Source organism: Cupressus sempervirens, chromosome 11, assembly GCF_028749045.1.
Source record: "Cupressus sempervirens isolate cs-2001-9-10 chromosome 11, ASM2874904v1, whole genome shotgun sequence".
In the NCBI taxonomy this organism is placed as follows: domain Eukaryota; kingdom Viridiplantae; phylum Streptophyta; class Pinopsida; order Cupressales; family Cupressaceae; genus Cupressus; species Cupressus sempervirens.
In genome coordinates, this window is record NC_143128.1 from 349,131,641 (window position 1) to 349,144,585 (window position 12,945).

The 12,945-nt window shown below is 34.0% G+C and overlaps 1 protein-coding gene across 4 annotated transcripts in view; it reads right to left on the reverse strand.

The window, feature by feature from the left end:
* The window catches only part of LOC149529520 (cytochrome C oxidase subunit), a 202,712-nt gene extending 190,214 nt beyond the window's left edge, over positions 1-12,498 (reverse strand). For 2 of the 4 annotated variants that reach the window (XR_016358473.1, XM_089808775.1), the window contains exons 1-2: positions 11,948-12,397; positions 6,673-7,151 (exon numbers count right to left, since the gene is read on the reverse strand). Coding sequence is in view for 3 of the 4 variants with exons in the window: in XM_089808775.1 (XP_089664901.1) it covers positions 6,673-7,151; positions 11,948-12,212 (744 nt within the window). In the remaining variant the exon portion in view is untranslated. Of the gene's footprint in view, positions 1-6,672; positions 7,152-11,947 lie in introns of all 4 variants that reach the window. The other 2 variants (XM_089808776.1, XM_089808777.1) reach the window with 2 other exon arrangements.
* Between the last annotated feature and the right edge of the window lie 447 nt (positions 12,499-12,945).

Genomic DNA, 12,945 nt, shown 5'->3' on the forward strand with positions numbered 1-12,945 from the left:
ATTGGGATTGCAAACAGGGCTCACAAAGGAGATTTCAGAGGTGTACATGGTGAGGAATGCTCACAGCTTCATTTTTTATTCTCATGTACATGACCTATTCATGATGCATCAATTCAAGAGCGCATGTGCTAAATAGTTGGGATGTTAGTTTAGCCTGTACGAAGTTTGGAGGCAAGGTTGATCAATCTCTTGGCTTGCTTCCACTTGAGGCTTATACTTCTACAACACTTGATGATGATATTGAGTTGGTACGATAGTTTCAGTTTGAGCAAATGTTGCAGAGATTGTTCAGTGATGACAGGGACATTATGCAGTTCTTTTTGTGGGATCCAGGTGGTGAATTGCTTGAGGACAAGCAATTTCAGGGAGGGCGGACTGTAATGTCCCCATCTTTTTAGCATATCAGTGGAGTTCTTAGCCTTTACGTTCTCTGAAGGCTAAGTGGAGAAATAAGGAGAAATTGATTAAATTAATTTCTTATAAAGTCAAAAAAAAAAAAGAGTGACTTTATATTTAATTAATTTAATATATTAGAGAATGCATTAATTATTGGAAGGGGGAAGCTTCCAATAATTTAATTTTCTAGAAGCACAATTAATTATTGTATTGTAAGAGAGAAGCTTCTAGCAAGTGCATTAATTATTGGAAGGGGGAGACTTCTAGCAATTTAATTTCCTAAAAGCACATTAATTATTGGAAAGGGAGAAACTTCTAGAGAATGCAATTATTAAATATTTTATTTCCTTCTAGAAGGGTAAAGGAAAAGTATAAATAGAGGTGAGAGCTTCATTGTTGATCATCCGATTTTGTGAATTGCATTTGATATCAAGTTGGGAGAAGAAACTAAGTTTATTGATTTCAATCAGCCATTGGAGAACGTCAACTCTTCAGTGTTGCAACTATTTGAGGTGGTGAAATATCCATTGAATTTGGTTTTTAGGAGAGCTTCAATTTAGGAGTTCTATTTGTGCTTAATTGGAGGAAAGATTTTGACTGCTACAGTACACATGCACGATACCGCGCTGCAGTATCTGTGTTTGATTCATTTCCATTCTCAGGCATCACTATTATCATTGTACTTCATCAGCATATGATTTTGCTGTGATAATTCAGAATCTAAATTTTGAAATTTTGGCATTACTGTAGTCATTGTTTTGCATCTAGTTTACATGTATTTGCACTAATAATACCAAAAGAATTGCACTTGCATATTAGTTCCTTGTAAAAGGATATTACATTGGTATTAGAGCTTGCTTGCAAAGTGTTTGACGATATGTCAAATAACTGAAGTATAAAGATTTTTTGGTGTTTGAAGAAGTTATAACCTATTGGGGTTATTACATTACTTACTACCTCTTTGCCTAACTAGAAAAACAGCATAAGAGCTTTCTCGTCCATCTAGAGAAAAAAAAGTTGGATTGAATTTGTTGCCCCCCTCCGCCACCTCCCAATTCACTATTGCATAGATATAGTGTGGACACACTTCATTTAAAAGAGCCTTATATACTTTCTCTCACTCCAATATTTGGTTTGGCCTTCTTTCCATATTATGACCATTTGAATCACAAGTTTTGAGCATCCATGGTTGTTGGCCTTCAATGTCGATGAGAGAAATTTTGTTATAATTACTAGAATTTGAAATAACAATACTTGAACTTTATTAACTTTTTTTCGCGGATCTTGTTAGTTTTATTTCCTTCGCTAACAACCACAATAAACTTGAACTTTATCACTATCATTATTCTATATGCAGATTGGCAATCCCATATGTATTGGTGTGTTCCCATTCTTAACATTCTTGGTCAGTGAAACCCTCAATATGACTCTTACCTTCACATCTCTAATGTTCCTTATTGGTTAGTTTGTTGAATCTCTACTCATCCTCGGGTATTTTGTGAATGCTTTTATATCAAGGTGTTTGATTGCTTGCTTTAGACAAATTATGGCATTTACTGTATTTTTAATGTTACATAAATATTTATGACTGGGGTGGCTAGTCATTCTTTTTGCATAGATTTAGTTGGGAATGGCTATACAACCACTATATGCATACCTATAGACAAACCTGTAACTGAACCCAAACCAGCAACTTAGTTTAAAACCACCCACATATAATACAAAAATGGTGGTCTTCCATATGATAAATTGATTAATCTAATCACTTATTTGTTTCTTATGTATTGACATAGTCATAAGTGTTAAAGTTTGTAGCTGCAATAGATATCTTTATCTCTGCTCTTGTAAAGTGGAAATATGTTTGTTATGACCGTTATGGTCACTTTAAGCTGAAAGAGACATTTGTATGGAAATGTGAAGTGTCAATGTATGGAAATATGAGGGGTCTTATTTTTAGGACTCAAAGAGACCTTCATGTGAAAGATGAAGACTCTTTTGCAATCTATTTATATGATTACTTGGTTTATTGTAAATCAATCAAGTGGGAAGCCTTGCACTTGAATATTTTTATGATCAATAAAAGACATTTTTTGTTGTGGCTGGGTTTTTTTCCCTTATTGAGTATTTTGTGTATTGTTAATGTTTTTCTATTGCTGTTTATCTCTATTTCTAGGCTAAAAATTAACAATAAGGATCATTGATATGGTAAAAATATTACAATTACACTGCAATTATCTGTTCATACAAAACAGAAGATACATCGTTGAATAGTATACTTCAGAAAAAAGCTTCACACAAATGGTACCGCTGAAATGAAAAGATCATGGACACCTCTATATTTCTATGTGAGGCCTCGCCCCGACCCATCGTAGCATAGTGATACATTACTATTATTTTGATATTCACGACTCGAGATGTCGAGACATTATCTGATGCTTAGAACATACTTTATTATTTCGTGTTGTGTGATGTTATTTTCAGATATATTTGATGATTGTCATTTAATGTTTCATGTATATGTATGTTAATGAAATCAGTAAATGAAAGATTGAGACTTTGATTTAAGATATTTTAAATGGTTAAGAATTATGTAGGATGAAGAAACCTTTATTGATGTATGTTTTAATTTATGTAGATTTCTGATATGTATACATTTATGTACATGTGATTTTACGGGACTACTAATGTGTGCAATGAGTGTGCAGATATTTAGCCGAGAAACCCTACGGAGGGACAGAACTGATCTCTATGTGCTAATTTTGAAAACCTTGTTGTTTGTAATTCACGTATTTGTATTGTGAGATGTATGTATGTATCTTCTTTGTTCAGTTAATGTTAATGTTCGTAATTATGTTCTTTTAGTGTCACTTGACACTCGTAAACTGATTATGTTCTTCGGCATGCGGCTTAGGGTTAATTGTTTAACCTTTGGACCAAGTTGGTTTAAGTTAGTGTCAGTTTTCTATTAGGTTCTTAATCGAGGTTTGTCTTCCCTTAATCCGAGTTAGTGTTTCATCTGCAAGTTAGAGTAGTTAGATGGACCTATTTTATTCCTAGATTTTATTTGGCTCTAAACCTCTTTCCTAAAGCTTAAAACATGATATAATTATACTCAAAGGGTATGGGTATGGATTAGGGGTCTTTTCCAACTCCTAAGCCCCTTTTATTGACTTTTGAGGTCACTTAAAAAGTCCCTTTTTGCCTTTGTGCGAAAATTGACAATGGTTATCTTGAGTTACCTCACCTCATCTCCACTTAGGGTTTAACCATAGTGTAGGTTGGGTTAGGAGCTTCTAGAATTGCAAGTGGGTGGGGGTAGTTATTGAGTCCTTGGGTGGTTGAGTTGGAGGCCTATTTAGAGGCCCTTCTTGGACTTGTGGAGGTTGTTACCCAATCTCTACATTTAGAGAGGAATTCTTGAAGGTTGAAGGAAGGAAAGGGATACTCTACTCAAACTGGTTCATTGCCATTAACTCTTTGTGAAGGTAGGAAATTCTCATCTCCCTTATTCAGTTTTTATGTTTTGTTTCATGCTCATGCTGCTTTGTTGTTGCTTCACTGTTGTATGGTTGTGGGTATGTTGGGAGGATTTGAAAACTATGTTATTTTGGTTGTTTTTCCTTTCATGTTATGGTTGCAATTTTTTTGAGTTTTTCCTTGCATGGGTGTTTTGGTATTACTCACCCTTGGAGAGGGCAGAAGTGACCAATTTTGGGAAAGGTCTGTTTAGTTGGACTCCAACCAGTGTAGAGTCTCTTCTCAGGATGAGAAGAGGGATAAAGGGTAGGGTGTTATGGGCCCCTACCCGTCAGCACAAACCTAGTATGAGTATGGCATGTTTAAATGGAAGAACGGAAGTTCTTGGTTATTAGCCCCGATTGGGCATCTGAATTGGTGTTGTGCTTGACTTCTCCTGTTGGAAGAATCCACCTTTCCCTAGTGTTGATTCATTGTGGATCTTTTTGTGAAAACCTTGTATGAACATGCATGTGTTTGAAGTGTTCTTGTTCATGCTTTTGGGTCACCTAATCAGATTCTGCTTCCTCCTTGGTTCTTGAAATGAGATTCAGAAAACATTACAAACTCCTTGATTATGATCATGAAGAAAATTTGATTTAATTGTTGAAATTTGGGATTGAGATCCTATTGTAAATTGTATTTTAACCCTTATTGTAAATGGCAACGAAGCCGGGTTTTCTTCCCGATTCTTTCCCGGCTGAGCCTTTGAATCAGGTTGGCCAATAAAATTGGTGTTGAGTATAATTGCTTGTCATGTGATCTAATTGTAAATTCTAAATCTAGATGGATGAATTTTAAAATTTGGATGGAATTGATGATGTTTAATTTGGTAAAAATTTCAAGTTTACTCCTATGTTGAAAACGAAAATTATATCATGGATGTAGATTCAGTTTGATTGAGAAAATTTTTAAGTTATTTATATGTTCCTTATATGATCCAATAATAATTATGTTCACGAAGAAAATTAACGTCTATATATGTTGCAATGCAAGTTACATAGGAGTTCATATTAAGTATGGTGTTAACATACCTTAAACTGTGTACCAATGTTTAAAGCCTTTTAAAAAAAAAAATATGCACCTTAAAAAAAAATATACATGGCTTGAAATCTATACTTAGAAATTTTTTTGACAAACAAAAATGTGCTTCAAGAGAGTAAAAACTCTCTGCCTTTTGTATGGGAGAAAATTTAAATGCCTCCTTGCAACAGAGAATATTCTCCAGAATATTCTTTTTTTTTAAATTCGAAATAAAACAAAATATAGATATTAATGTTTAAAATATCAAAAGTAATCAAATATATATATATATATACTTATCTTACCTTTTTAGCATCTTCCCCACCTATAAAACTTTATGAGTTTATTACTTGCTCCTTGGCCTTGGACGTCAGTTGAGGCTTGTTTTAAAAAGGTATTTTTGTCTTGTCTTAGTCAAAGTTGGTTTGATGGGAGGGTGACGTCATCCTGCCACCCTGTCCCATCCCCATCCTCCTCCATTTTCTAGCGGCCAGTTTTGGGAAGGTTACATTTATGTTGGTAGATGATTTTGTTGGTTGTCATCTCCTTTTTAACTCCCTTTTTCCTTGTCTCTGCTCACGTGCCCACCTCTTGGGTTGCGTTTTCCTCTACCTTGGGCTGCGTGGGAAGAAGTGAGGAGAGGGCCATGTCATGACATGACATAAATTTTGGATGTTGGCTTAAGCTTTAAGTTTTGTAATAAAGTTTGCAAGTAGAAATATATTCTATAGCAAAAAAAAAAAAATTTACCTCCTCCATGACTTCAACGTACCCTTTGATGTAATAGCTTGGAATTGCGTGGGGTCTAGGGAGAGGTGTAGGGGGGGGGGGGGTCAAATCAACTTAGCTAGTGGCCTAGTAGGATGGTTAGGGTTAGGGTAGAGTAGAGTGTAGGATAGTAATAAGTTAGATTTGACTAGGATGTTAGTGAATTTGTTTATTAGTTTTATTATTATTAAGTTTTATTTTAGTAAGTGGTGCTAGTATTTAGTTTTAATTAGTTTATATTGTAGATTGTTAAAGTTATGTTGATTAAATTTTATATATATTGCTTTAGTAATGCTAGTTTAATTTCATGTTTTATTTGATAGTTTTAAATTTTATTTAATTTGTAAAGTTAAGTTCTATTTAAAAGATTAGACACTCATATATGAATGATTAGATCAATTTTAGATTTAGTTAGTTAGTTTAAGATAAATTAGTTTAGTATGAAATTATTATTAAATTTAGTTTAGATTTAATTTATACTCGATTAAATTTTTGTTAAAAATTAAGCTAAGTTGGAGATTTAAGAAATATTGGTATTTAATAGTATCTTTGATAATTTGTCTAAATAGTGTCCTAATTAGCTAAAGTTATTCGAATAATCTAAACCCAATTTTCTTTAGATTGTTATTAAAATAATTTTCGCATGATTGTTTAAGCAATGTAATAACGAATCAAGTAAACATTGATATCAATCTAATAACTAAGTACTTCAAAATCCTGGCGATGTATTCCTCCACGAAAGTTTAAAACAGGGATGACATAGAGAATCTTTACTTAAACAGTAATCACAATCATTTCAAAAACTTAGAGCTAAAAAAAAAAAAAAAAAAATTTGTGCTCTTGCCCTCGTAGTTTTGGGCATGACATTCTATTCTTGTATAATAGCTCCAATTTATATTTCAAGAGAAAAGACATGTTGAGATATTAGAACCAAAAAAAATGCAGAAGGGCAAGTACTAGATTTAATACCATTTTCGATATGTTTTTAGGTCTTGGAAAGATTCCCCAAGTGGAAACCTTGGGCTTGTAAAAATCAGATGCATCATCATCTTTTTCTGGTGCTGTAACTCCGAATTTTGAAACATCTCCTACAATAAGTTCGACTTCAGGCATGGAACCGGAAGGAGGAGATTGAGAAACAGGTTTCAGGCCAGCAGGCAGCCCTCGTTTGGGCTTCTTGTCCGCAAAATCCAATCCAACAAAATCTATGCTTGAAATTCCCTTCCTTCTGTAATCTTTTATATTGGAAGAAGCCTGGCTAGGTGGTGTGTATTTCCTTTTGATAACACCATCTCTTGTGATTATTTCCACCTCCACTATATTATTTTCCTTAGCATTATCCTTTTCAGTCTCCTTGTCTGCTGCATTGTCTTCTTTTGTGCGACTCTTTTCACCTTGCTTCCATCCATATGCCTTTGATTGATCAAATGTGTCAGAAGCTGTGTCTCCTAAAGTTTGAAAGAAAATTGAGGAATATCATTCCATAAAGAATTCAAAATAAGGACATGAGAACTTACCAAAAAATAAACGAAGAAAAAAGGAAAACGAAACAAGTCACTAAACAGTAAAGTTCATAAAAGCACAGTAGGATCAATGAACAAAAGTAATAAAATGAATTGAAGAAACTAAGTTCAAACCATATGAGACAAGATGATGAACTACCATGCTTATTAATTATTGTTATCCGCAAAAAGGTCAAAAATCAAGGATTTTAATTTACAATGAAGAAAAGAGCGATGTTGGAACACTTTCCCTGCACCTGCATGAACACAACATACAAAGATTATACAAAAATGATTCATTGTGATCAGGAGCAGGACAACGTGGAGGCCTAGTATGGTATACCATGGATCACAATCAACAACCTATTCTAGACAAGCACACCTTCATGTCCCTTACCAATCCCTTTGAAATACGAAAAAAATCAGAACTCCTACCAAATTTTCACCCCTGACCAGCCTCCAGTAAATAAAAATAATGCCTCACAGATCAACATTTTTCCAAAGGCTGACATGACCTAAGAACCTTCAAACTTAAGCAAACACAGGGACCTTTCCCACAAGAAACTTTTTGACCCATAGGCCCTTCAAAGTTAGGGGGTATTACTGAAATGAATGTTCTTTTCAACTAAAGATTGTTGATTGACCTTAAGAACCATTCAAAAGAATCCAAAGGCACATTAATTGACCCTACATCCTCTCCGGTCATTAAGTGTTGCTTGACATGAAAGGCCTTCCCAATTAAGGGTTATAAATTGGCCAAAAGGCCCTTTACAAATTAGGTGTATTTTATCAAATAATTAAGAGAAAGTGTGCACACAAAAATTCAGAGTCGCCTATCTATTAGCACAGGTGCTAAGAAAACAAAAAGCAACAAACAGACTATAACCACGAAATTCAATCGACTGTACTGGCATTAATATTAACCAAGAAAAAAATTAATCTTTAAAATTTTAAATCAATCTGTTGGTTTCTGCAGTTCTTACACTGTTCTGCACGCATAAAATTCCACTTGCTTATTGCTAGTAGCACATTTAACTCCTCAAAATCAGTCTTATTCCTTGTTCTTCTAATTTTCCACATCCAAGAGAAAAAGGAATGAAATTCATGTCCACAAATGAAAAAACTCAGTGGAATTTAAAAGCACAAGTTAACAACTCGAGAGTGCTAAAGGATACCAATAACCAAACAGCAAAAAATTTATCTGCAACTAAGTCTAGAAGAAGAACTAAGAAGCAGAGGGACCTAACAAGAGAAACATGACCAAAATAGGCAAACCTTAGATATCCAAAATATTTATTGCTATATTTCTTTCCTTTTCTTGCTTCTTTTCATGTATCTGATCCTTGTATATTACTTTTTCATTGAACGTGACATCTCTACTCCTAATGGTTTTTTGATTCTCATGATCCCATAAATGATAACAAAAATCATTAACTCCATATCGAATGAAAGTATAATTCTTGGATTTTGCCTCAGGCTTTGATCGATTTTCTATATCAATATGGATAAATGTTTCCCAACCAAAAGTTTTCAGAAATGAGTAGTTTACCTTTTTGCCTGTCCACCATTTAAGGAACTTGAAGGCCCTTTATTTATTTAGTAAACAACACTATCAACAACATCTGTCCAAAATTGTAAGGACAATCATGTGTGCAATCACATGCTCCTTGCACGCTCCATGGTTGTTCTATTTATCCTTTCAAACACACGATTTTCTTATGGTGTTCTAGGAATTGTCCTTTATCTACAAATCCCATGGAATGAACAATAACTATCAGACTCTCTGCTACAGTATTCACCTCCATTATCTGGTCTCAGACACTTCAACGTATTTTGCGTCTCATTCTCAACCAAAGATTTTCATTTCTTAAAAATTTCAAATACATCAGTTTTCTTGGGAATGAAAAAAAAACCCCAAGTTTTCCTAGTTGCATTGTCAATAAAAGTAACATAATAATATGAGCCACCAAGAGATGATACATAAGTTGATCCCCATACATCTAAGTGGAAAAGCTCTAACTTTTCATTATTGTGTTCCTTTCCAAATTTGAGTAATTTGGCTCTTTTATTCTTCATAAACATGGTTTGCACAAAAATCCAAATCAACTTGTTTCAAACCTAGCAATAACTCTTTTGGGGAACGGGAAATCTTCATCCTCTTCTCACTAATGTGCCCAAATCAATTGTGCCATAGAGTAATATTTGTTTTTGTGGAAGCTAGGGAAATAGAATAATCAGTATTACAAGTACATAAAAACAATGTACCTACCTTTACCCCTTTTTTCTATTATCAATAAGCCTTTAGTAACCTTCCATGAATTGTCTATGAATGTGACTCTGCAAACTTCATTTCCCAGTTTTCTTGCTGATATTAAATTTCTTCTCAAATAAGGAACATGTCTCACCTATTTCAACAACGATTGATTTCCATTTGTAATTTTATCTGCATGCTTCCCTTTCCAATAGTTTTACATGGTTCATCATCACCTAAATAAACCTGTTCAAAATCACCTTGAACATTGTTTAGAAACTATTTTCTATGGGGTTGGTTAATCAATAAGAACATTGAATCATCTTGTTATTCTAGATCAAGCTTAGTCAGTTATAAGTGTAGCTGGAATACTGGAAGGATTCCACTTCTATTTTAGGGAGGTAGAAAATATTGTTTAAGGTTAATCAATGGTTTAATGTTTATTACAATAGTGAATTGATGGGTTGGTAACTTGGTCATGATCCATGGACACCATATGAGTTCTGCTAATACCAATTAGTCATTGCACATAGGTTAATGGACCATAACTGCTGGAAATGAACAAGTCCTGGATAGGTTTTGAAGATCTTAAAGAGTGTAAAGGACTCAAATATACAAATTTGGTGGTGACATTGACTACACAAGGATTGTGCTTGTACTTCAAAACCTTGGCTGAGGTGGTACTGTGCTACAAGTAGCAATCATCAATCACTAGAACTCGCACTGCAATGTTTAGCTAGGAAGGTCACTTAGTAGGCAAGGATAGCCTAGGTTGATTGATTAAGACAGTTGTGGGTTCTATGCTAAGTCTCAGATGGCAAGAAAATTGAAGTTGAGTTCACATAATCAAAAGCTCCAAGGTTGGGTGGTAAAAAACCCTAATGATACTCTTTCTTCCTGTGATGGTCAGAAGCTATAGAAGCACAGCAGATTGAACCAACATGATCAAGTTCTATGTATTTTGCTTTGTAAGTTAATTATGTTATTGTGTTCCTTAGTATTAGTATGTTGGTTTCCTTTCATAAGGTAGTTAATGTTTCATTTCTTATTGAATTTCTTTTTGAGAAACAAAATATATTGGTTATAAGATTCATGTGAAGGTAGTTGGTAACTACTTTTGGTTGGTTTATGATATTTCTATTCACGCTCAGAGGAAATGCAATGTAATTATTTCAGTTAGGATGTTAAAGCTCATTTGCTTTCTTTTTGAGAGAAATTGTATTTTCCTATTTATTTAGGATGGTATAGTTGGTATGTGACAGCCCTAACCTCGTCTTCAAAATTTACTTTAACCAGTTGACTAGTAACCATGTCAAACTCATTCAAATGATCACTAATAGACCAACCTTCTGTTGTCTTCATATTAAAATTTTAAATAAATGTTTTATAAGAAATACTTTATTTGAGGGCGAGGGTTTCTCATATTGTTCGTCTATGCCTTCATTAGAGCCTTTGTTGTTTCTTTTATTAATATTTAAGAAACCATTGATGTCAGACACAACCATATTGTTCCAAGTGCCTTCCTATCAAGAACTTCTCATGCTTATTTTTCAGTCGTTGACTTCTTTACTTTTCACCCAATGGTAAGTAAAGATCCTTCTGAATAGATAATCTTCCATTAGCATCTTCTATAGTTGATAGTTTTGGCTGTTGAACTTATCAACCTTAAGTTGACCTTTCTCTGTCATTGACCCTACTCAAATCTGAAATTTTCTAACAAATCACTATAAAATAGGCGGCTCTAATACCAGTTGTTAGGGTTTAGGCAGATATGAACAATAGCCAATGTTAAGATAATGCAAAAATAAGAAAGAAAAAAAATACAATAATACAGAAATTTAACTTGGTCCACCCAATATCTACCAGAGAAAAAACATCCACTTATTTTATTATCCAGCAAAAAGAAAATTATAACATGATGATTTCACATCACACAGCCACGCAGCCACTTATTTATCAAGTCTTTTTTTGGTAGTTTACGTGACGAGTGTAGAGTCTTTGCATGAGCACCCCTGTTTTCAATATGTTACAAAACAAAAAAGTAGGTTTTTTTCCTCAATAATATTAACAATTTAAACTATTATGACAAAACGTGTTTCCAAAATGTTACAAAAAAGAGTAGCCGTTCTCTTCCCAAATAATATTACTCCTACACTTCCATTTTTTAATAAGAATAGAAATCAAAAATAATTGCAAAGCGTTGCTTAGCAATACCGTTTCTCAGAATTGAAAGCTAGAAAATCACCAGGAGTTCAATGATCTTGTATCACATCTGTTTGTATTTGATTCTGTGAGCTCTCGTAAAAAAATTGAACTTTTCATCACTGCGTACGTGTTAAATTATTGTCCACACAGTATTTTGGCAAAATAATCATTAAGAAAAACATTGCACTTCAAATGAGTGGCATGAACACAAATCCGTTAAAAATGTTAATTTTCCAATTGAAGCAGGAAAAACCTGCAAAATATGTAGCTTCAGGGTTAGACATACCTTGAGAGGAAGGCGATTGAGGTTCCTCCTTTTTAGCAGACTGCAGAGCCTCCTCTTTCTTCTCTTTATACAGTCGTGCTTTCTCAAAGGCGCGCTTTACAGCGGGGGACATTTTATTATAATCATGCGGTGGAAATTGGTCTTTCTGTAGAGCCCGGGTTCTAAAGTTCGCTTGCATGGAACGAGGTTGGCCACACTGGAGAGGGGAACCTCCATGAAAACGCAGGAAACTGATATCAAATGTTACAGGTGAAAGCAATGTCATTGTAATTATTTTTAAAACAAATGAGCTCTTTGCTTAGAGATCTGGAGTCGTGAATTTAAATGGGTTTTTCAATATTCCAGGTTGATAATGTGTGGTGACTTGGAGCGAACTGTGGCAAGCCAGAGAAGAGGGAGGAGGCTAGTTAAAATTTCCCCGATGGCATGATTCAGATTTGATGGTTGGATAGACGTTAGCATGGAAGAGGGGATTTTACTTGTAAACAAGAGAGTGGGCATAGCAAGGTCTATCATGCTAACTTTGAAGTCCATAAATAATTGTAATGGCTAAGAGAATGTTTTCATAAAATATAATATATATATCTATGTGATGTAATTTTGTGAAGTAAAATTATTTATGTGTGTTACTTTCAATCTTATAAATGATTTATTAGAGAAATAGTGGCAAGCATGAATCTTGTAAGCTTTGAGAGATGGAAAAATATGAGATGACAGGCCTACACCTATAAAATATCAAGTATATATGATAGACACCAATTTTCAAGCAAAATAAATTTTTTGAAGGGTTCATGTTTCTTTATAGATGAACTTAAGTGTTGAGAGAAGAGAGAAAGTGGCAATGATAAAAGCACCAAGAGATTAAGGCAAAGAGAGCATGGTTGTACAGGAAAAGTGATTATCACTTATTTTAAAATTCATAGTAGGGTAGCAACCTAACAAAAAGGAAATAACAAAAACTTCTATAATAGATAGTAAAACAACAAGGCCAATATGAT